This window comes from Penicillium antarcticum, assembly GCF_028974205.1.
Source record: "Penicillium antarcticum strain IBT 31339 chromosome Unknown utg000001l_segment0_segment0, whole genome shotgun sequence".
NCBI lineage: Eukaryota > Fungi > Ascomycota > Eurotiomycetes > Eurotiales > Aspergillaceae > Penicillium > Penicillium antarcticum.
Genome location: NW_026695299.1, coordinates 1,685,977 through 1,706,497, shown reverse-complemented (window position 1 = coordinate 1,706,497; position 20,521 = coordinate 1,685,977). Strand labels below are relative to the sequence as shown.

Genomic DNA, 20,521 nt, shown 5'->3' with positions numbered 1-20,521 from the left:
TTTAACAGCAAGACACGAGTCTCCGTTTGCGGTATATGATACCAGGCCTCGGGTGATGAATATTTTGTCAGTTTTGGGGTTTGTCTCTTTCATGTTTCACTCTCTAAGAATGGTCCACATGATTCTTGAACATGACCATGGATTCAAGCTTTAGCCAGATCGCAAAGAGCATCGCGTTCTGTGTGCTATGCTCGCAGCATCTTCGGACCGTGAAATTCTTGATATCTTCATTAAGATGGGGCTCGAAATCAAGCATCCGTCTGTCGAATGGTAAATTCTCACAGGAGTAGCCCAGACAGAGGAGACTTTCTCTGATCAACCATTGCTAGAAGGGAGAGTCATTACTCCAATGAGCTATGATGATAGAGGCAGAAAAAAACATGGATCGCTTGTTGGCACACGGTGCAAACATTAGCGCATGGAGAGAGGATATTGACGCGACGCTTTTGTTTTGGGAAGCTAATTACACCGCCTTTACGAACAAAGAAAAGGCAATCGAGCTTTTTTGAGCAAGGGAACCAACCCTCTCTTCACCAACAAAGACGGAATATCAGTTTTGGACGCGTTGGCAGGAAGGAATCTGGCAGAAGCAATTGTGCACGTATTGCATTACTTTGATAAGATGATGCCCTCTGGAGCAAAGCAGACCTTAATTACTAAGGTCCAGATCAAAAATGCTGAATCAGAAACGAGGAATAAACAGGCCGTTTCTTCTGCGGAAACTGAGACCACGATTGCCGATGAAGCATCAACTGTGGCTTCTGCGGCAGTCATTAAAGAAATCATGGCTCAAGTCAAACGTACCGAGGCAGCAGCACAGGATGCGGGTGTCAAATGCTTACTTTCGAGTTGGTACTGGCCTCGTGTCTATCCAGCGCATGAAGGGAATGAGCGAGATGGATCTGGCTATGGTTAAATTGCAAGAATAGGAAGCAGAAAGAACTAAGTTCTCTATTAACCCATAAATGAAGAAACTATAGCACAAAACTAGCACAAGAATAGTAGAAGTCAAGTAGAAAAAAAATCAAAGAGAAGAAGAAGAAGAATTGAAACGAAATGAAGTATGAAGTGAAGTATTAAAATCCTTATCTTATCAGCAAAAGTCTTCCCCGACATCCGAGATATTCCCCTCTTCTGTGTCTTTTGCCTCTTCACTCACCAACATGGCAGCTCAGGCTACGGAGAAATTGGACCAGCTGGACCGTAAGCTTATAGGGCTTTTTAATATGTTGTGCGACTGACAAAATGCCAGTGAACGGCCAGAACCCCGCTGAGGCTGCTCCCGCCCTCGACGTGGAGGACGACTCTGACGACGAGCAGGAGGGCGACGGTGCTCCAGAGGTTGGAGCCGCTGGAGGTAAGTGGATTTGAAATTTTCCATTTTGACTTTCCACAGAGGTTAACGGCAGGTTCCCTGCAGCCGCCAAAAAGAAGAAGAAGCGCAAGTCCAAGAAGAAGAAGAAGGGTGGCGCGAAGGTTCAGACCGAGCCCCCGCGCGTCCCTGTGTCCAATCTCTTCCCCAATGGCCAGTACCCCGAGGGCGAGATTGTCGAGTACCTAAACGACAATGCCTACCGCACAACAAACGAAGAGAAGCGATACCTCGACCGCATGAACAATGACTTCCTGCAAGAGTACCGCCAGGGTGCGGAGGTCCACCGCCAGGTGCGCCAGTATGCACAGAAGAACATTAAGCCTGGACAGACTTTGACCGAAATTGCGGAGGGTATTGAGGATTCTGTGCGTGCTCTGACAGGCCACTCGGGCTTGGAGGAGGGCGACAACCTGAAGGGTGGCATGGGTTTCCCTTGCGGTCTGAGCATCAACCACTGCGCTGCTCATTATACTCCGAACGCCGGAAATAAGATGGTCCTGAACCAAGGAGATGTCATGAAGGTCGACTTTGGTGCACAGCTCAACGGCCGCATTGTGGACAGTGCCTTTACCATGTCCTTCGATCCTGTATACGATCCTCTTCTGGCAGCCGTCAAGGATGCCACCAACACTGGTATTCGGGTAAGTATATCTTACACTTGCGTATTTGCAGAGCTGACATGTGGTTAGGAAGCTGGGATTGATGTCCGCATGAGTGATATCGGTGCCGCCATTCAAGAAGCCATGGAGAGCTACGAAGTTGAGCTCAACGGCACTATGCACCCGGTCAAGTGTATTCGCAACCTGAACGGTCACAACATTGATCAGCACGTCATTCATGGCGGCAAGAGTGTACCTATCGTCAAGAGCAGCACCGATCAGACCAAGATGGAAGAAGGCGAGGTCTTTGCTATCGAGACTTTCGGTAGTACTGGAAAAGGCTACGTGCGGGAGGAAGTAAGTAATCTCCAGAAAGGGACTGGGATCAAATGCTAACACCATATAGATGGAAACCTCGCACTACGCTCTTGCTTCTGACGCCCCCAATGTCCCCTTGCGTCTTTCATCCGCCAAGAACCTGTTGAACGTCATCAATAAGAACTTTGGAAGCCTCCCCTTCTGCCGTCGTTACCTTGATCGACTGGGCCAGGAGAAGTACCTTCTGGGTGTAAGTATATGGTTGAGTCTAAAGTATTCGATCTCCTCCAGCTGATCCAAATATAGTTGAACAACTTGGTCTCTTCTGGTATTGTCCAAGACTACCCTCCTCTCTGCGATATCAAGGGCTCATACACTGCCCAATATGAACATGTATGTTTCTATTTTTGTTCTGCCCGAGCTTATACTGACTTATTTCCTAGACAATTGTGCTGCGCCCGAACGTTAAGGAGGTTATTAGTCGCGGCGACGACTACTGATTTGGAATATCTATAGAACCCAAATATAAAAGCAACCATATTCAAGAAACAGCCCATTAGTAATAGGTGAAGCAGCAGTATCCCGTACTCCGTAGAGCAAAACAGGTTAGCAGTCGATCCTGCCAAGCCATCCAAGTATGCCGTGTCGCCCCACGTGGAACATTCGACTCCCGACTTTTTAATTTGCCTCTTTGCTATTCTCTCACATTTCGATCAATTCACATATAGCATGTCTGCGGTCGAAACAGCAACTCCGCACCTTCGGGTGTCGGCGAGGACGTCCAAAACAGAGCCCGCGTCCGCAAGAATCCAGGCACCCGAGGCCCTGGTTGACGACCACTTCTTCTGGACATACACCGAAGAGCCACACCGCTCAAGACGCCAGGCAATTATCAAAGCCCATCCGGAGGTATGTGACACAGTTTCGTGAGCATCCGGCGTGGTTTAGAGATTCAGGGACAACTCCGTGCGGAGGTAGCGGAGAGTCCCTGCATATCACACCTGCCCACTGTCTCGGACGACGACCACCCCCAGCAACGCAATCACAGTGCTAATTCAAGTCTCATTCCAGGTCACCAAGCTATGTGGTCCTGAGCCTCTCACAAAATGGGTCGTCTTCGGTGTTGTCTCCCTGCAAATCACCTGCGCCATTCTCCTCCGCAACACCTCCATGCTCGACTGGCGGTTCCTAGCCACGGCCTACGTGATTGGAGCAACATGCAACCAGAACTTGTTCCTCGCCATCCATGAGATCTCCCACAACCTGGCATTCCGCTCGCCCATGGCCAATCGCCTGCTGGCTATCTTCGCGAACTTCCCTATCGGAGTGCCATACAGTGCTGCCTTCAGAGTACGTCCAACCCCGAGACCACACCAGCAGACTCCCCCGGAAAGCAAAGAACTAACACAATTCCCAAACAGCCTTACCACCTGACCCATCACAAGTCCCTCGGTGTAACAGGCCTAGACACAGATCTTCCAACAGCAGTCGAAGCCTTCTTCCTAAACTCCCTCCTAGGAAAGACATTCTTCTGCACCTTCCAGATCCTCTTCTACGCTGTCCGCCCAATGTTCATCTACAGCCCCCCATTCACATACATCCACCTCCTTAACCTAGTCGTGCAATTGAGCTTCGACTACGCTCTAACTAAGCTCTGCGGCGGCTCCATCCAGCCAATGATGTACCTGATCATGAGCTCTTTCCTCGCGGGCTCTCTCCACCCCTGCGCTGGCCACTTCATCGCCGAGCACTACTTCTTTTCGAACGTCAAGACCGGCGGCACGGAGTCTCTGACCGAGCTCAAGACGAAGGAGAAGGCTACTCCTCACCCGCTTGATTCGCTTCCTCCCCCCGAGACATACTCTTACTATGGTCCCCTGAATATCCTTACTTACAATGTCGGATTGCATAACGAGCACCATGATTTCCCTGCTATCCCCTGGACGAAATTGCACAAGTTGCATGAGATTGCGAGTGAATTCTATGAGCCGCTTCCTTGCCATCGGAGCTGGGTTTGGGTTATTTGGACTTTCATTTTGGACAAGGATGTTGGTCCTTGGTGCCGTGTGAAGCGTGCGCAGGGTGGTCGCATTGTTGGTGGTGGAAAGAAGAATGAAGGCGAATCTGCTGCTGCTTCCAAGGTTACTGGTCGTGGTGGTGAGGGCATCTCTGCTGCGTCGGCGGGTCCGGCTGGTGAGGAGGGCGATGGGTGGAAGGAGAGTGAGATTCAATGCTAGATCTTTTCGTTTCTACTGGGATTTGGTTGTATACATTACTGGAGTTTGGGAATAAAATTGGTTACCATTTATGTTTGATCTTCTAGTCTTCATTACATTTACTGTGCAGGGAAAATGGATTAGGTATATGTATTTTTTGGATTCTCTTTGGAGTCACCTAATTGCAAGGATTAGACAAAAAAAGCCTGCGGCTACATCGGCATGGGCCTCGGAAGTAAAAGCAAGCACATGAATTAATCTGCGTGAGCTCGAGGATCGTTTATGGAACAAATAACAGTTATATCAAAGACGGAGTCCGTTCGTCATGATAAAATGAAATTAGACAAGACAGGGTGGGTTAAGGGACAAAGGAGAAAGAAAAAAAAACAACAGAGGTAGAGATAGACACACGAGTGTCCGACTCGAGGAGATCCGGAAGCCCAGATATAACATAGAAGAAAACGAGATATCGATACCGAGGAAAATAAGAGATCAAAAGAGACGCAGGCAAAGGGCTGATGCTAGAACAGAAAGGGAATGCTCTTCAAGAGGCAAAGAGTAGATAGGAATTCGAGAGAGGCGTCAGCGACGTTAGACCGGAGGCGTGAGCACGCGGAGTGAGAAGTGCAATGAACCCAAGGAGACCGTGATGGGCAGGGAGACCAGCTTAAAAGAAGAAGTAGGCAATCAGGAAACTGAGCAGGCATAGACCCGCGACAGCCTGAATGGAGACGCCGGCCTGTGTTTGCGCATGTGATTGCTGCATGGTGGCAGGTGCGGCCTTGCCAGCCTCGGCACCGGTCTTCCGCTGGCGGAGGCCTTGGTCCGCAAGTCGGTCCTTGAGACGCTGGATTTGTGCGTTGGCTTCGGCGAGCTGGGCCTTGAGTTCATCACTGGAGGGAAGGGCATTGGCGACGGCGGACTTGGCACTTGAAAGGGCAGAGGGGGCAGCCTCGCGCTGGGGAGAGGGCTCGGATTTGATCTCGGACTTGATCTTGTCGGAGAAATCAGGCTGAGGGATGGGAGAAGCTTCGTCGACGGTGCTCTTCTTGGGGGCTGGGGTCTCGAAATTGCCTCCGGGGAGAGGTATAGGCGGGGGGTTCTTCCTCATTAACCTGGCGGGTTGTTAGACCATGCGCATCGAAAGTTGCCGGGAAGCATACGGAGTCATTAACCTTATCACCAGAATCTTCTTCCAACCAAGTCACTCGGATCTTGCGCTCAACAACATCGGCCTTGGGAGTTTGATCGAACTAGAAAAAGTTATTAGTTATCGGTTTGTGTTGTGCGCGTCGGTAGCTGAACGTACGACCTGGGTGACACTGGCCTGTTCCTGGCCAGGAGCAACGGGGACGGCCTGGACCAAGAACTTATCTTTGCACTTGGCGCCTGGTGCCGGCGCATCCTTCAAGACCTGGAGAAGAACTATTGAAGCCATTAGTCTGAGCTTATTTGTGCGGGACCGACCATCAACCAACCTTGGACCTCCACAGCCTTGCCGGGCTCGATGTGGCCGGAGTTAGGGCGCACACAGTAACTAGAATAGTCAGACGACGAATTATAGGCATAAGGGTCGCACAAGAACTCGCTGGGACATACTGCTTGGGAGCGGTGGTTTTGACCTAGTGCGCCGGTGACGTTAGTGCCGGCCGTATTTCGCGACAAGCGCCTTGATAAAAGCGTGGGCATACCTTGAAGACAACAGATTCCTGGTTGGTGTTGGTCAGGCGTAGGACCTGGCATTTCTCATGGTTGAAGGGACCTAGGCATTGCGAAATTAGTTGTTTGGCCAGGAGGTAGCCAGAGGCGGGATCGGGGACGCACGGTGGAAGCCCAACTCGGAGGGCTCGATTTGGATAGACATGGTGGTCGCGATCAGGGTAGTACAGGCGACAAAAGAAGACGTAGAAAAGGAAGGCACAGACACTGTACGTAGATAAGGTTGCGATTCGGAGAAAAAGGCGTTGGGAAGGATATCAAGTGCACGTAGGCCGCAACACCTCAGGAGTTTGATTACTGTCCACTTTGGGGAAATGCTGACTCAGCAGTCAGGTGATGTCACTATTGGCCGTTCTATAACAGACTTGGCTGTTTTGTTTATTTTTGGAAATATCTTTTTTCATGGCCAGCTACTAGACTGCCTAGTCTGCTCATAATCCTGCGATTGCAGACATCTGGTGTATTCTACTATGGACCCCCCCCACATGTTATACAGTGGGTCATCCTACGCCGGTTCTCCATTCACCTGGAATCTTTGTTGATATATCAGGAGATGATAATTTTGGACCCTATCTTCACTCTTTTGACCTAACCTTGAAATAATGCCTCATATGGCTACTTTTTTACACAAGCATGACACTAAGATTGTAAGGTCAATGCTAGAAACTTCAACATATTACGCACCCCCTGGCTGAATCAAGTCACTCTTATCATTAACTATCGAGTATCCCAATCATGACGCACGGGTTACAATAAAAAAAATAGATGCTAATTTTGACGACTCTACGAAGATTAAGGTCTAGTCTACGTAGCGGCTAGTGTCATCTATTAAGAGTGAATCAATTTCAACGTAGGGTTACATAGTAAATTGGAGCATCCTAGATTGACACAATTACCATACACGCCTAAAAGGGCAGAGATAGATATAAATGTAAAGCATAGATGTCATTCTAATAATGCTTTAAATTTGTATATATTGCCACTGATAAAGCATTGGGTGATTTCTACATAGCAAGTGTACTGCTCCGTACCTTGTTTTACTTCTCCTTTTTCGCCTCTTCCGTCACCTCTTCTGTCACCTCTTACCGTCACCTCTATCCTCATTTCTACCTCCACTTTTCCCTTCACCTCTATCCTCACTTTTCTGTTTGCCTCGTTTTCAAGTGCTTCGGGTTGCAAATTCTTAAACTAGTGAGTCTATTATGGAGCGGCGTCAAAGGACATTACTTTTCACAGTCTCCCTAAACCGTCACCTTCACTAGCTTAAAGGCAGATTTTCGACTCCTGCTATCACAATAACTTTATATAGAACATTGTTCTATAGATGTTGTTTTCATTACCATGATATGTCACAAAAAAGCTGTCATATTTGCGTGTTTAAGGTTGGAACATAGGGTTTGTGGGGAGATTTCTTTTTCATGGTATGTCCTCGGCTATATGAAGAGGACCTTGAATGTGTACATTGCCACGAACCAGTAGGCGGCATCTACACAAGAGATTCAAAATGAGCTAAGTATGTGACAACGTGAGCGAGAAAGGACTTGTGGCATATGACCATATTGACGCTTTACATCCAACTTAACGACTCCCAATTCCCTCCCTCTCATTCTCACAACTTCGGTCTTCACCCAACTTGGAATAGATAAAAGAACACTGTTCACTAATGCTACATATCTTCTTGATACCCACCCAGTTTCGATCTGGACATCAACACATCTACACCAAACTCCTTGATCGCGTCCCAAGTCATGGACTCATTACCACCAGACCTGATATCACGAGTGGTGGACTGCCTTGAGACTACACCATCGCACGAACCAAAGCCTCAACTTACCCCATATGCCACCGTGAGTCGTCAATGGCAGTTAAAGACCGAGAGGCGCATATTTCCCGCCATCTACCTCCACAGCGCCAATCGGCCTCAAAAGTTTCAACAAGTAGTAGCATCCAACACCTACAGACAGTCTTGCATTCGGTACATTGATCTCATGGTTGAACTAGAGTCATACGACGACAAGGCACGCGCTAGGTTCGAAATCCACGAAGAACAGCAACAAAATAACAAGATCTTCACTGTAATTAGCCACTCGTTATTAGTAACCTTGACATCTTGGCCAGCTGATACTACCGTGACACTCGTGATCACTGCGCAGACTCCCAGTGACAGTGTTGATCTTAATGGACAATGGGAAAGAAAGCAGCGAGAGCAAGCAGTGATTCTACGACAGGAGGACCTTTTCGAACAGCGATATGAAACATCCTAACTGCAATTCTCCGACATAATGGATGCTTCTCAGTGTCCATCTGTGAGGGTAATCACAATCCTCGACATTTTCGCCTGCCGCTTAGCACGTTTGATCGAACCGGCGTCATGCGTTCGTATCGCTGCCCAGCCTAACCGATTTCCGACCACACTTGAGGGATGAATGCAAGCGGGACGAAGGGTTAAGAAGGTATTCCCCAGATGGTAAATTCACGCCGCTATAATTACCCTCGAAATATTATATTCTAATTGACTGTTTAGATATTGCTCGCAGTTTCTGCTTGTTACCTCTAAGCATAGAGGACTTCGACATTGATTTCAGCTGCAAGCCTCCTTCTAACGACTGCTATTCTCCTGCCATCGTGACAAAAGGTGAGGAGGATAGTTTGAGCTTGCGCCTGCGTGATTTTTCTCAGCAAATGATATATCGCGATGTCGGAGAAGCTCTATTGGAACGCGACCTTTTCTGACCTTGGAATCCGGACAAAAAGCTCAATGTCTCTTTCTGCCACGGTTAACCAAAGTTTTCGTCAACTTTTTACCAGTCACGCACTCCGGAGAATGTTTACATGAGAGGGCCCCAGAGACCTAGATGACTCGGAATGCGAAGAAGACAATGTCGTCATGAAGGAGCCATTGCGGCCTGGATACGTACAGCTCCCTGCTGAAGACAGCCAACACCGGTTTTTCGGTCTCAAGTTATCGCGAAACTTGCCAACGACCTCCTTCCCGCTGGCCGGGCGTCTCTCCAAATGGCGAAGCTGAAATTTATGGAATTGACGATGCCTGGTTATGCGGATTATGCGCATTTGCATCGGCTTAGTTGCGACAGGACGAGAACTGCGAAGATCACCTGGGAAAATTGTGAACACTGGGACCTCCCACTGAAGGTCAACTGGTGAAGTGTGGAGGTCAAGGGTGGGCCTTATCGTTCGCCGCCTTTGATACGTCACTCGTATTCTCAAGCCTTCACCTCTTCCATTCTTTTCATCGTTCTTCTTTTTTCAGAATACCCTTGTATCCCTCAACCTTTCCACCATGGCGTCAGACCTAGATCAGCTCATTGAAATGGGTTTCGACAAAGAACGCGCTCAAATCGCGGTCACGAAAACAGGCGGCTGTAAGCTTCCACTCTTCGCCGTGCTGCTGAACAGATGACTGACAAACCAAACAGTACAGGGTGCTTTACAGTGGCTCGAAGATAATCAGGAAAAGTCGTTAGAGGAAATTCAAGCTCAGGCCGAAGGGGAAGAGGAGGATGGCCCCGCACTTCAACCCGGCGAAGCCCCACGCAGCTTGGTCTGCAACGATTGTGGCAAGAAGTTCCGAAGCACCGCACAGGCCGAATTCCATGCATCCAAGTCTCAGCACGTTGATTTCTCAGAGTCCACGGAGGAGATCGCGCCCTTGACCGAGGAGCAGAAGAAGGACCGACTGGCAGAGCTCCGGGAGAAACTTGCGGCAAAGCGGGCAGGACAATCTGAGCAGGATAAAATTGACAAGAAGAACAATGAGGTATGCCTGTCACACTTGTCAGCTTGTGGCGAGATCTAGCTGCTGACTTCTTCACCAGAAAATCCGACAGAAGAGCACCAAAGAGAGTCAAGACGCCAAGGAGGAGCTCCAACGGAAACAAATGTTGAAGGAAGCGGCAGCCAAGAAGAAGGAGAAGCAGGATGATATTGATGCGAAGAAGCGCATCAAAGCAAAGATTGAGGCGGACAAGGAGGAAAGACGGCTAAAGGCTGAGCGTGAACGAGCTGAGCGAGCCGGAGTCGCTCCTCCCCCCATGCCTGCTGCTGCCCCAGCACCCGCTACTTCTGGCCCTGCTACCTCCAAGCCAGCTTCCGCATACACAGAAACCCGCTTGCGATTTCAATCCCCCAAGGGTAACATCATGAAGACCCTCCCCGTAGGCACCACGCTGTTCGAGGTTGCCGCAGCGCTGAAGGAACAGGATGGAATTGAAGTCCAGAGCTTTGTTCAGACCTTCCCCAAGAAGGTGTTTGACGCAGAATTCTTTGGCGAGACTTTGAAGGAGTTGGGACTTGTTCCCAGCGCCTCTTTAGTCGTTCAATAATGCCACTACCTCGGCTTCGGGATGATTAACTCCAACACCACGAGAACTGATATGGAACCACGCCTGGTGAATTTAAGGACTAAATACTAGCTATAAAATCTATGATCGACCTATATTCACCCTGTTATTCGTAGTTTTTGTTCTTTCTCTTCTCGTTATCTTATCTTATCGGCACGTGATATCGTGATCGAGCCGCGTCTCGGTGCCTGGAAAGACGCGATCAAATCATCTCGTACAACAGACTCGACATCGTTTACGAAACATGCCAGCGTGAGATCAATCCCCTAGCTCTCAAGTTCATGCAAATTTCCCATGAATTCAGGAACTGATAGCCATTTCCTCAGTGTTGGTGATCAGCATCGCGGTAGTCCGGCGAACATCATAATGCCAAACACAGCAGGCGCCGCGACAGCGAACCCCTTCGAAGAGCCCCAACGCCGCATCAATGAATACACCGCGCAGGAGATTGCAACGCTACAATCACGTCTCGACAAGAAATTAGGACCGGAGTACATCTCGGCACGACCTGGTGCCGCGGGGCAGAAAGTCCACTACCTAGCAGCAGACAAATGTATCAACCTCGCGAATGAGGTGTTTGGATTTAACGGCTGGTCCAGCTCTATCCAGACTATTCAGATCGATTTTGTGTGTTATCCTCGGATTGAATCGTGAGGAAGGGACTGGCTAACGACTATCAACTAGGTCGAAGAGAATCCAAACACTGGCAAAATCAGCTTAGGTCTTTCAGTGATTATGAGGGTCACTCTTAGGGATGGAACTTTCCACGAGGTATGGCAACCCATGTGGAAATGGCGGATTTGAATTATCACCAGTGTTAACTGCCTCCTTCAGGATATCGGCTATGGACATATCGAGAACTGCAAGGGCAAGGCCGCGGCTTTTGAGAAGGCGAAGAAAGAAGGCACAACAGATTCCTTAAAACGTACACTGAGGACCTTCGGCAATGTGTTGGGTAACTGCGTTTATGACAAGGACTATGTATCCAAAGTGACCAGGGTGAAGGCAGCTCCGGTAAGATTCATGATGCCCTCTAAGGTCTGTTTCCTACTGACTTTCGAACTAGGCAAAATGGGATGTTGAAGATCTCCACCGTCATCCTGACTTCGCTCCGCCTGCCAAAAAAGAACAACCCCCACCTCCACCCAAGCGCGTATCTGAGGATGATGATTTACCCCTTCCTCGTCCTGCAAATCAAGCTAGGAGCAATCATATAGCAAATCATATTCCTACTGATGGTGATGGGGAATTTGGAAGTATGTTCAAGCAACCTCGAGCCCATGACTTGGCTAACCAATCTAGGTGACCTCTTTGATGAAGCGGATTTTGGGGTGCCTGATTCAGGCAATCCAGACGAGATAGTAATAGACACAGAGCCTACACGACAACAGCCGCCTGCCCCTACAACAGGTCCAGTCCCCCAACGAGGGCCGCCTCTGCGAGGAGGATTCAACCCGGCTGTCGTCACACCTTCAAAACCAGAGCGGTGGAACGGTTCAGGTCCGGCAGGACGGCCAGTCCCACCAACTGCAGCAAATGGTCGTCCAGTGTCCGGCCAAAACCCCGCTCAAACCATTCAAAATTCTAGACCTCCAGTCCCACCACCACAACACGCTGGCCCAAACGGACAGGCAAATAACATCGCGCAACCTCCAATCAAGAGGGAATCCTTTCCAGGGCCAAATCAAGAAATGAACCCGCCACAAGGCACACCATCAGGGGGATTCTACTCAGCCAGGGCAGTGGACCTCCTCCGCGACAACCCAAACGGCGCATTAGACGCGCCCCAATTTGATCCACGCGCGGAGAGTCCATCGATCCGCAAAACAGCCGGCGTGGATCATACCAAGAGCGTTCCCATCTCCAGACCCATGCTCTCCAACGCCTCTCCCGCACCCACCAACCCGGCAACTGATCTCCAACGCAAAGTCGGTGCTCCAGGTGCCGGATTCGGCAGCCCAGTTAGCAGAGGCCCATCTGTTTCATCTTACCGTCCCTTAACCAGACCTAATCCCGGTGCCAATCCCACAGCCATGAATCGAGGCAGCGTTCCCCCACAGAACCTTAATGGAAAACGGCCTCCTCTGAACGACGTCACAAATGCCAATGCCTCGCCAGGCGCCAATCATGGGCCCCCAGCCCCCGGTCTAAATGAACCAAAGCGACCTCGCGTCTCGGACGCTGAGTCTTCTGGCCCCGATCCGCCACCCCAGTAATGAATATCATGTCTGCACCCGAAGAAGGGTGGATCACTGCGCAATTCTCAAGCACAAGCACAAGCGTTTCTCTTTTGTTTTCGATATTTTTGCGATTCAGGCCCGCAGTGTCATTGCACGTTTGCCATGGCCGGGCAGGATGGTGGCGTTTACCTTTACTTTAGGTATCTTCAAATAGGTGAATTTTTAGGATCCCATGATGGATTAAGTTACATGGTCTATCTAGGTGCATATTGGAACCTTGCTTTCCTGGGGATTGTTTTTATTTTTGCTACTTTAAAACGATGAAGTATGCTTAACTGCAGCATAGGCTGTTCGAGAATTTATTGTCAATCCAGATTTCAACCCAGAAAACGATTCCTATGAAAATAGGGGAAATCGATGTGCACAGAGTGCTATAAAGTATAAGACGGTCTACTTGTGAAAGCCTCGAAGGCGGCGTACAATTTTAGGCACAATTTTAGCCCTACTTCAGCCCTCTTTCTGTGCCTCCATTTTGCCCATTTCCGGTGCCTCGAGTAGGATAATGATATCATATAAAGGTCAGGGCGTGAAAGTCGCCTGTTGTAGTGTCAAGTGATTTTGCATAATGACGGTGACATATCCAATTGCCTTGGGAACATGGCTGCCTGGACGATGTATTTGTCTATTCCGGTCAGTAGAGAGTACTAACAAGTTCCAGCCAAGCTTGAGATTTGTAGCATTTCAATCAAGGAACTCATGGATGCTGGAACACGGCACTCAGTTGCATGATTTAAGATAGTATGTAACAACGTTCGGCTTCTCGGTGGCTCGTGTCGAGAGTGGGCGAATCACCTGCAGCTTAACGGTCAACGAATAGACGTGTAGAGAACCATTATCGGCGGTGGTAAAAAAGGATAAAACTAAAAATCAAAATCAAGCACACGAACAACAGAAAAGCAACATTTTTTTCTCTTTTTTTCTTCTCTTTTTTCCCCCTTTTTTTTTTTAATTTACCTTGCATCGACAGTTCATCAAAAATAGTCTGACCCTAATCCGACACAAAGAACCCGCAAAGAATGCGTCTCCCACAGGCATGGCTTCCGGCAAGTCGGCGATCCCTCCCCCCAAGCCTCCCTCATCGCCTTCCCCCATGCCCAGCCAAAAGGCCCCCAAAGCTTCACTTTAGATGCGGGTGTCCCGAGGTCCTGGGTTGGGGTCGATCCGCGGAACCTACTGTGGGGCTCCGCGCTTGATATCCTCTCGGCTGGGCCCTGGGCTTTCGGCACTTTGCATTTAGGTCAGTGCCTCACCAGAGAATTCGAATATGTTGTCAATCTGCTATTGGACAGGGTTTGCGTGGTACTTTTGTCTTATGGGATCCTTCTCTTCCGGGCGGATCGTATGGATCACGGAAGTGGCAGAAAGGGCAGATATGGGAGAGATGGCGCTCTTGCATATGTCTAATTTCTTTAATTTCTAAAATAAACCCTATAAGCTAGCTCACGAGGAAGGTGATTGATCCGCCTTTGAGGAATCGATCCAGCCAGGAGCACCGGGTGCCCGGGTGCTGCGCTTGTGAATATTCAAGTGACCGGGGTCTTGCCCTCAGGCATGAGCAGAATATTCCCTGCAAAGAGGAACTTCAATGACATGGTGGTCAAGGCTTTGACGAAGGAGTGATTGTTGGAATATTTAAGATGGTGCCTATGCGACTCTCGCCTTCCCTTCCTTTTCAGACTCAGTCTTGCTCTCGCGAAAGTCCAGTCATTATGAATATCGCTTACAAAATGGCTACACTTTTTGCCTCCATTTCTACAGACATCAACAGAACGAGCCTCATCATCATTGGCGTTGTGGCTTCTATTTTGACATTGGCTCTTTTATACTTGATGATTACTCGCCAATCTCCTGCCAGGAATGACTTTGTACGACCCCCAAGTCAAACCCTTCAAACATGAATTAACTTTAGCAGGAGCACTTGACTCCTATTGGAAAGTGGGAAAGATCCTTTGGTTTGGATATCCAGCAACCAAGAAGACGGAGGACGCATGGCTTCGATGGTACTGAACACTCCCTGGCAGTGTACATCTTCACTGACCGGATTCTCTACAGATGCATGATGGAATAGATCATTTGGATATTTGAGAGCATGGAAGACATGTGTCAAGCAATGTACACGAACAGGCTACAGGTTATGAGATTTGAGATGTATCAATTTGAAGTATTGTGCACGTAGCGTTTCCGAGGATACATGTCCATCATTTAGCCTATATTACGACCCACCGTCTTCCACTGTGGTGGTACAACAGGAACCGTTCATGAGAAATTTCAAGGTCGTGAAGTATACAGCCCCTATATGAGAACCTGGCTTGAAGCGAGGTATACTTATTATTCCAGCCCTTATTTGACAGCTCTTTTGTTCACCTCGTTTTGCCCTATTTCGAGCCTTCAGGCTGGTTGTCTTGACTGTAAAAGAAATGGAGATGTGTAAAGGGAGGATTGAATACCTATGACTCCATGTTACAAGGATGACGTCTGACCTGTAATCCACACCGCTGTTTTTTTTTTTTTTCGACAGAGGATGGCGCGGTCAAGTTTGAGCTCGACTGACTACGCCAGTCTCGACAGATTCCGAGCCGGGTCCGAACAACATTTGGATCTGCCGGAAGTTGGTCCCCGGAGCACGATATATGAACCGTTACCCAAGGCGTGGTAGACCTGCATATTGGCGACCGGGGAACAAATTCCTAGATCCGTAGATAATGTAGACGATCGGACAAAAGGACGATATGATGGAACTGGAACATGCAGTCCACGGATTGAGAGTCCCGATCTGGCCAAATAAATGCTAAGCGGATAAAGGAAAGACAAGAGATAAAAGCAAAAGAGCGAGTGTTTGTGCAATTGTTTGCGCTTTCCGCCAGCAAATCGGATGCACAGAAATATGCGATACGTTACGAAAGAACCCCCCGATGATCGCCGCTGACAAAAGTACCTGCCCGTTCAGGCATTTCTTATGCAGCCCGGGTCGAAATTATGATGATGCACTCGAACGCCCGTTCCTATGTGATCTATCGGGGTTGCACCTGCATACGTTGCGACCAGTTTCATCCATAGTTGACCCAGTTTCCCTTAGCCTCGCTTTTCCAGGTCGGCTCATCCCATCCCATCCTATCACGTTTAATCTTTTACCCTGCATGCTGCATATTCTCCTATGTTCATTGCGTTCCACCGGCCCAAATAGACACGTTCTCCAGACCCACCGCAGGAAATCATATGAGACACGTACCTTGACTTCCATCCCGGCAGTTCCCCTGGGTCCGAACCCTGGAACCATAAAGTCTGGACCCAGAGAGTCAGATACCATCGGTTCCTGCAGATCACGTACAAATGTCACGGAAAGATTGAAAGAAGCCGCACCAATCAATCTGTCTTTTGATGATGTGGATATGTGACGTAGGTGGTTTATTATGGGTAATGTTGTACATCGTCCTTAGTTGAGGGAAGTAGGTTGTGGTGTCCAAGTACAGGGTGCAATTATAGATCATCTACAGTACGAGATATACAAGGTTGGATGCTACACTCTGCTTACAACTGGATGAACACCTGACTCTAGCGAGCCTGGAGTACTACAGTCTACATCTACTCGGAGAGGAAGATTCACGACGCAGAACTTAGCATCATTAAGCTTGCTGTTATGACAAAATCAGATGAAAAACATGGCCCCCTCAACTCTGACAACTTGCAACTGAAGATAGTGATTCTTTCGAGATACAACAATGGGGGATGATGGCTCAAACTGACAGCAAGGTTCACATTATGGGGACCGACACTAGGGAACGACCCTAGTGAGGGCAGACATTGAGCAGGTGAAATTAAACTGACAAGCAAGCCACCTGGATTTTGCGGTTTGTATGTTATTTTTTTTCTTACATTTTCATATTTTCTGACGATTATTCATGATAAGAATAAAGAGGAGTGGAGATTATGAAAATGGCTTGACTGGACGTATCGTAAATACGCAGTAGATGCGGCACATGCGTGTTTTGAGCACAATGTCAAATATGCATATGTTGGTGAGATAGAGTTCACTTCCGAGGGGTGAACGGAGCAGGGCCCAAAGTAGACACCTTGCGCACCGCTTTGTCGGCAGACTTGGCCACTGGTGTGGGGGAAAATCCAGGCAACATGGGACCGGGACCGGGGCCAATGATGCGAGGAGCCGCGGGAGACAAAAGCTGCTCACGCGAGAAGGTCAGGTTGCTCAGGCGGTTCAAAGCGTTTGAGTTGGAGCTCCCAGGGGTAATGTTTGCAGACCAGTTCTCTGCCCGGAGAGGCATTCGGGCAACTGGCTGCTGGGAAGAAATTGGAGGAGTTGTAGCTCCATGGCCATTTCGAAATGTGGTGGGCTCAAACACAGATGGGACAGGCCCGATTGTGCGTACTCCAGTTGATATCACAGGCTGGGTAACGTTAGAAGTGCTTTCACTCGGCACTCTGGCAGAAGGACGGGGGCGTGATGCCATGGCTTCGGATTGCAAAGGCAGACCGGGAGGTCGGAATGGCGCACCGAGACCTGGGGGGCGAGAAGGCGCACGTTGAGTACGCGATGCGACTTTGCTGGTAATATCATGGGGAATTGACTTGGCCGCTGCGAAAAAGGGCTTCTTTTTGGCCGGCTTAGCCAGAGTGACAGGTGGCTCAGAGGCGTATCTGGAACTGAGAAGCCCTGTGAGCTTGGTAGAAACACCGGAGGAGCGAGAAGTGACAGGAGCAGGCGTCTGAAGAGACTTAAGGACTTCGACACGCTTAGTAGATTCAATGGGGTTGAAAGGGTCCAGGCGTCTGGTGAGCTCAATCTTGGCAGACTCGCGAGGCATGTTCTGTTCGAAGGAATTGGTAAACTCGCGAGGCCTCATCATTTCGACAAGCTTGGTAAAAGCGATAGGCTGGACATCCATCTCTGAGTATTCGCTCTTGTGGGGCGATAGTCCTGGGACGGGAATCCGAGTCGATTGCTTCTGATCCACAGACCCAGGCGAGGAGCCATGAGGCGAACGATGTTTCTCGAAGCTCGAACCTTCAGCTGCATCGTTAGCCTTGGACAACCACATCTCCAAGTGGGACATGTCGCGAGTTGGAGTAGAGATACCCGTCAGAAGCTTTTGGGAGCTATCGGTCCCCAGATCTTGAGCAATGGTTGGAGCCTCCGAGTGAGAAGATGTGGGCAAGTAGGGAACGTTGTGGTCTTTTGTGTAGTCATTAATGGCGGAGCGCACACTTTTGTTCACAGCTTTGCTCACGATGTCAATAAATTCTTGCTCAGACTTTCCACGAGTGGAGATCAAATCATGGAAACCCAGTTCACTCCGTTGGCTTTCTGCATCGGCAGAGACATCAATGGAAGATACTGATGGGGCGGAGAGTACAAGTGCGACCATATCTAGTCCTTGAAGAACAGCAGCATTGGGGCTGGTAAAGGAAGCTTGTCCAGGGGGTGTTGTCCATTCCAAGTTGATAAGATCGTTGTCTGGGGTGTAAGAAGGAACGGAATCTGTCTGGGTAGATGTCTTGGTCATGACAGGACCCTCATGAAGGTCTTGACCTGAAGCTCGATGCTTGGCAGCCTGTGCTTCGCCAGAAGGTAATTTCTGCACATCCTTTGTGATCTGAGGAGGCCGGGTAGCAGAGGGTGCTTTCTTGACCGCAGCGGACACAAGCGACAGAGCGCCCTTCTTTCGTGGGTATTCATCCGCGGTAATCTTCCATTTAAGATCTTCAACATGGGTAGAAGTGCCAGTCTCGCCAATGGGGGACTTTGCGGTATTCTTGGAAGTTTGAACAGGATCCTTTGATTTCGAAACTGCAGCAGTCTGAGGGCGAGGGACGGTCCGGGACAGCGTTGGGGTTTTAGGGGTCATCCGCTCGGCCAATGGCTGATCTTTGTAATGCGCCTTCATGTGAGGGGGCACAGGAAAGGAAGTTGGTGGCTCTGGCATGGTCACCCTGCGAGCTTTGGTTGTTGACAGGGAGGACATAACGAATGGCAGTGGTTGCTCGTGGGATGTTGTCTCCACAGGAGTGGAGAGAGTCATGGCAGCGGGAAGCTTTGGCATGGCAACGGTGCGAGCTTCCATTATTGACAGGAAGGACTTGGAGTCTGAAAGTGCGCTCGACATATCCGGACTGGGAAAGACGTTAGCATAGAAAGGCAGCGAAGGCAATAAACATACATTGGTCGCTGCGGACGGGAGGACCGACGAGGCATGGGACATTGACGGGGTATTGCCCTCACACGTCCTCGATCAACACCGCGGCTCTGGCCACATCCACGACCGTGGGCGTGTGGTTCAATGTCATTGTTGTTGATACTCAAGGCAGGATCCAGTCGCGATCCCACAGTCATTGAAACAGACCGGTGGTTGTTGTTAGTCTTGACAATGCCTCCATATTGAGATGTGCGAGACCTGTCTTCCGGTTAGTTTGTATGGTTATGAAAGAAAGGGCATTGCTTACTTTAGAGGAGAGGGATCATAAGAACCACGGCGATTTGTTCCAGCACGGCCACCACCACGGCCCAGAGAGATCGCGGAGGCAGGGTGGTTCTTGATGGGTCGGGGGCTGTTGGAATGCAAGTCCGACAGCTGGGGCATAGGGCGACGGCGGCCAGCAAAATGGTCATGCAGAGCACGGCGGTGGGACTGCCCATCATTGATGTCGTCCAACTCCTCCATACTATCGGTGTCTGTGACGGTTGTGTGATAGTCTGTAAAGCCGAAATTAGTTAAAATTCCCACAATCATTGATTGAACACGCACTCGACCAAGCGCTCAGGTTGTTCTTGTTGGCCTGAGCCAATTGGTAGGTAAATGTGCCTGGCTTGTCGCACTCTCTGTCGACACCACTCTGGCCCCGCGGGGGGCCCCGGTTGCGAGTAATATCGTGGGTTGTGATCACCTCACGACGGAATGTGCCTAGGTCGGCCTATTGAAGCTTCAGTTAGCATTTGCACTGATAAAGGGGTGTTCGGGAGTGAGCGTAAAGTGAGATTAGTACCATTTGCAGAGCCTTGAGCCTTTCGAGACGCTTCAAGTCCTCGGGGCTTTTGTTCATGTTGCTGTTGGCCATCTTGCAGTGTTGACCGTGTCAACCAGCGCAAAGGCAAAGAGTGTATTGACTTGTTTTTCCATCAACAGATACCTTATCTTGCTTTGCAAAACACACTGGAGATGAGAAGAGAGTAAGCTATGTCAAGGACAGACAGCCCCTCGTACCAGTAACGGTTGTGAGACGCCAAAAGGGAACAAAGAGATCACTCACAAGGCGGCAGGGGGTGGTGTGAGATTTTCCCACAGAAGGGGTTATCAGCTCAACACCGGGGTTCGAAACCCCAATCTTATGATCGAGGCGTGGCCCCTCGGTGGACTGGCACCCTTCGAAGTGAGAGAAGATTGAGGAATCGAATCTCGTGGCAGAGGGCAGGGGGATACTGAGAACAGGTACGGCACGTCCTTGCAAGATGTTGCAGCAGAAAAGCTCTGAGGGTGAAGAAGATCGTGAAGATGAATGTGAAAGAGAAAGCTGTAAAAAGACCAGTGGCACAAACAGCATGTGACCAAAGGGACCTTCCGTCCAAGAACTGATCAGTTGTGTCCGTCGTTCCTGCAGTCTGGAAATCAAGCAAAGCTTGGCCACGTGGGTGTGGCTGTTTGTGGTAATGAGGCACGTGTCTGACGAGTAGCCCGTGCCCTTC

At 49.5% G+C, this 20,521-nt stretch overlaps 8 protein-coding genes across 8 annotated transcripts; 6 read left to right on the top strand and 2 right to left on the bottom strand.

Annotated features, from left to right (window-relative positions):
• Positions 1–622: 622 nt before the first annotated feature.
• On the top strand, positions 623–916 carry N7508_000641 (uncharacterized protein; the record flags this gene model as incomplete). The annotated part of the gene is made up of 1 exon (XM_058458726.1): positions 623–916. The coding sequence occupies one exon, from the start codon at positions 623–625 to the stop codon at positions 914–916; it is 294 nt and encodes a 97-aa protein (XP_058324948.1).
• A 247-nt stretch (positions 917–1,163) lies between these two features.
• N7508_000640 (methionine aminopeptidase 2) lies at positions 1,164–2,792 on the top strand (the record flags this gene model as incomplete). The annotated part of the gene is made up of 7 exons (XM_058458725.1): positions 1,164–1,203; positions 1,253–1,357; positions 1,421–2,016; positions 2,065–2,331; positions 2,381–2,542; positions 2,599–2,685; positions 2,736–2,792. 7 exons carry the CDS (start codon positions 1,164–1,166, stop codon positions 2,790–2,792), a joined length of 1,314 nt encoding a protein of 437 aa, XP_058324947.1.
• Positions 2,793–3,021: 229 nt separating this feature from the next.
• N7508_000639 (sphingolipid delta(4)-desaturase family protein) lies at positions 3,022–4,529 on the top strand (the record flags this gene model as incomplete). The annotated part of the gene is made up of 3 exons (XM_058458724.1): positions 3,022–3,201; positions 3,364–3,642; positions 3,714–4,529. The coding sequence occupies 3 exons, from the start codon at positions 3,022–3,024 to the stop codon at positions 4,527–4,529; spliced, it is 1,275 nt and encodes a 424-aa protein (XP_058324946.1).
• Positions 4,530–5,175: 646 nt separating this feature from the next.
• N7508_000638 (uncharacterized protein) lies at positions 5,176–6,372 on the bottom strand (the record flags this gene model as incomplete). The annotated part of the gene is made up of 7 exons (XM_058458723.1): positions 5,176–5,610; positions 5,672–5,761; positions 5,818–5,933; positions 5,987–6,045; positions 6,108–6,130; positions 6,200–6,270; positions 6,333–6,372. The coding sequence occupies 7 exons, from the start codon at positions 6,370–6,372 to the stop codon at positions 5,176–5,178; spliced, it is 834 nt and encodes a 277-aa protein (XP_058324945.1).
• A 1,603-nt stretch (positions 6,373–7,975) lies between these two features.
• On the top strand, positions 7,976–8,491 carry N7508_000637 (uncharacterized protein; the record flags this gene model as incomplete). The annotated part of the gene is made up of 1 exon (XM_058458722.1): positions 7,976–8,491. One exon carries the CDS (start codon positions 7,976–7,978, stop codon positions 8,489–8,491), a length of 516 nt encoding a protein of 171 aa, XP_058324944.1.
• Positions 8,492–9,528: 1,037 nt separating this feature from the next.
• Positions 9,529–10,570, top strand: N7508_000636 (UBA and UBX domain-containing protein; the record flags this gene model as incomplete). Its single annotated transcript, XM_058458721.1, has 3 exons — positions 9,529–9,610; positions 9,665–10,005; positions 10,064–10,570. The coding sequence occupies 3 exons, from the start codon at positions 9,529–9,531 to the stop codon at positions 10,568–10,570; spliced, it is 930 nt and encodes a 309-aa protein (XP_058324943.1).
• Positions 10,571–10,882: 312 nt separating this feature from the next.
• Positions 10,883–12,804, top strand: N7508_000635 (RAD52 DNA repair protein RADC; the record flags this gene model as incomplete). Its single annotated transcript, XM_058458720.1, has 5 exons — positions 10,883–11,215; positions 11,273–11,359; positions 11,423–11,602; positions 11,655–11,844; positions 11,891–12,804. The coding sequence occupies 5 exons, from the start codon at positions 10,883–10,885 to the stop codon at positions 12,802–12,804; spliced, it is 1,704 nt and encodes a 567-aa protein (XP_058324942.1).
• A 4,052-nt stretch (positions 12,805–16,856) lies between these two features.
• N7508_000634 (uncharacterized protein) lies at positions 16,857–19,896 on the bottom strand (the record flags this gene model as incomplete). The annotated part of the gene is made up of 5 exons (XM_058458719.1): positions 16,857–18,954; positions 19,002–19,235; positions 19,285–19,534; positions 19,587–19,752; positions 19,825–19,896. The coding sequence occupies 5 exons, from the start codon at positions 19,894–19,896 to the stop codon at positions 16,857–16,859; spliced, it is 2,820 nt and encodes a 939-aa protein (XP_058324941.1).
• Positions 19,897–20,521: the final 625 nt, after the last annotated feature.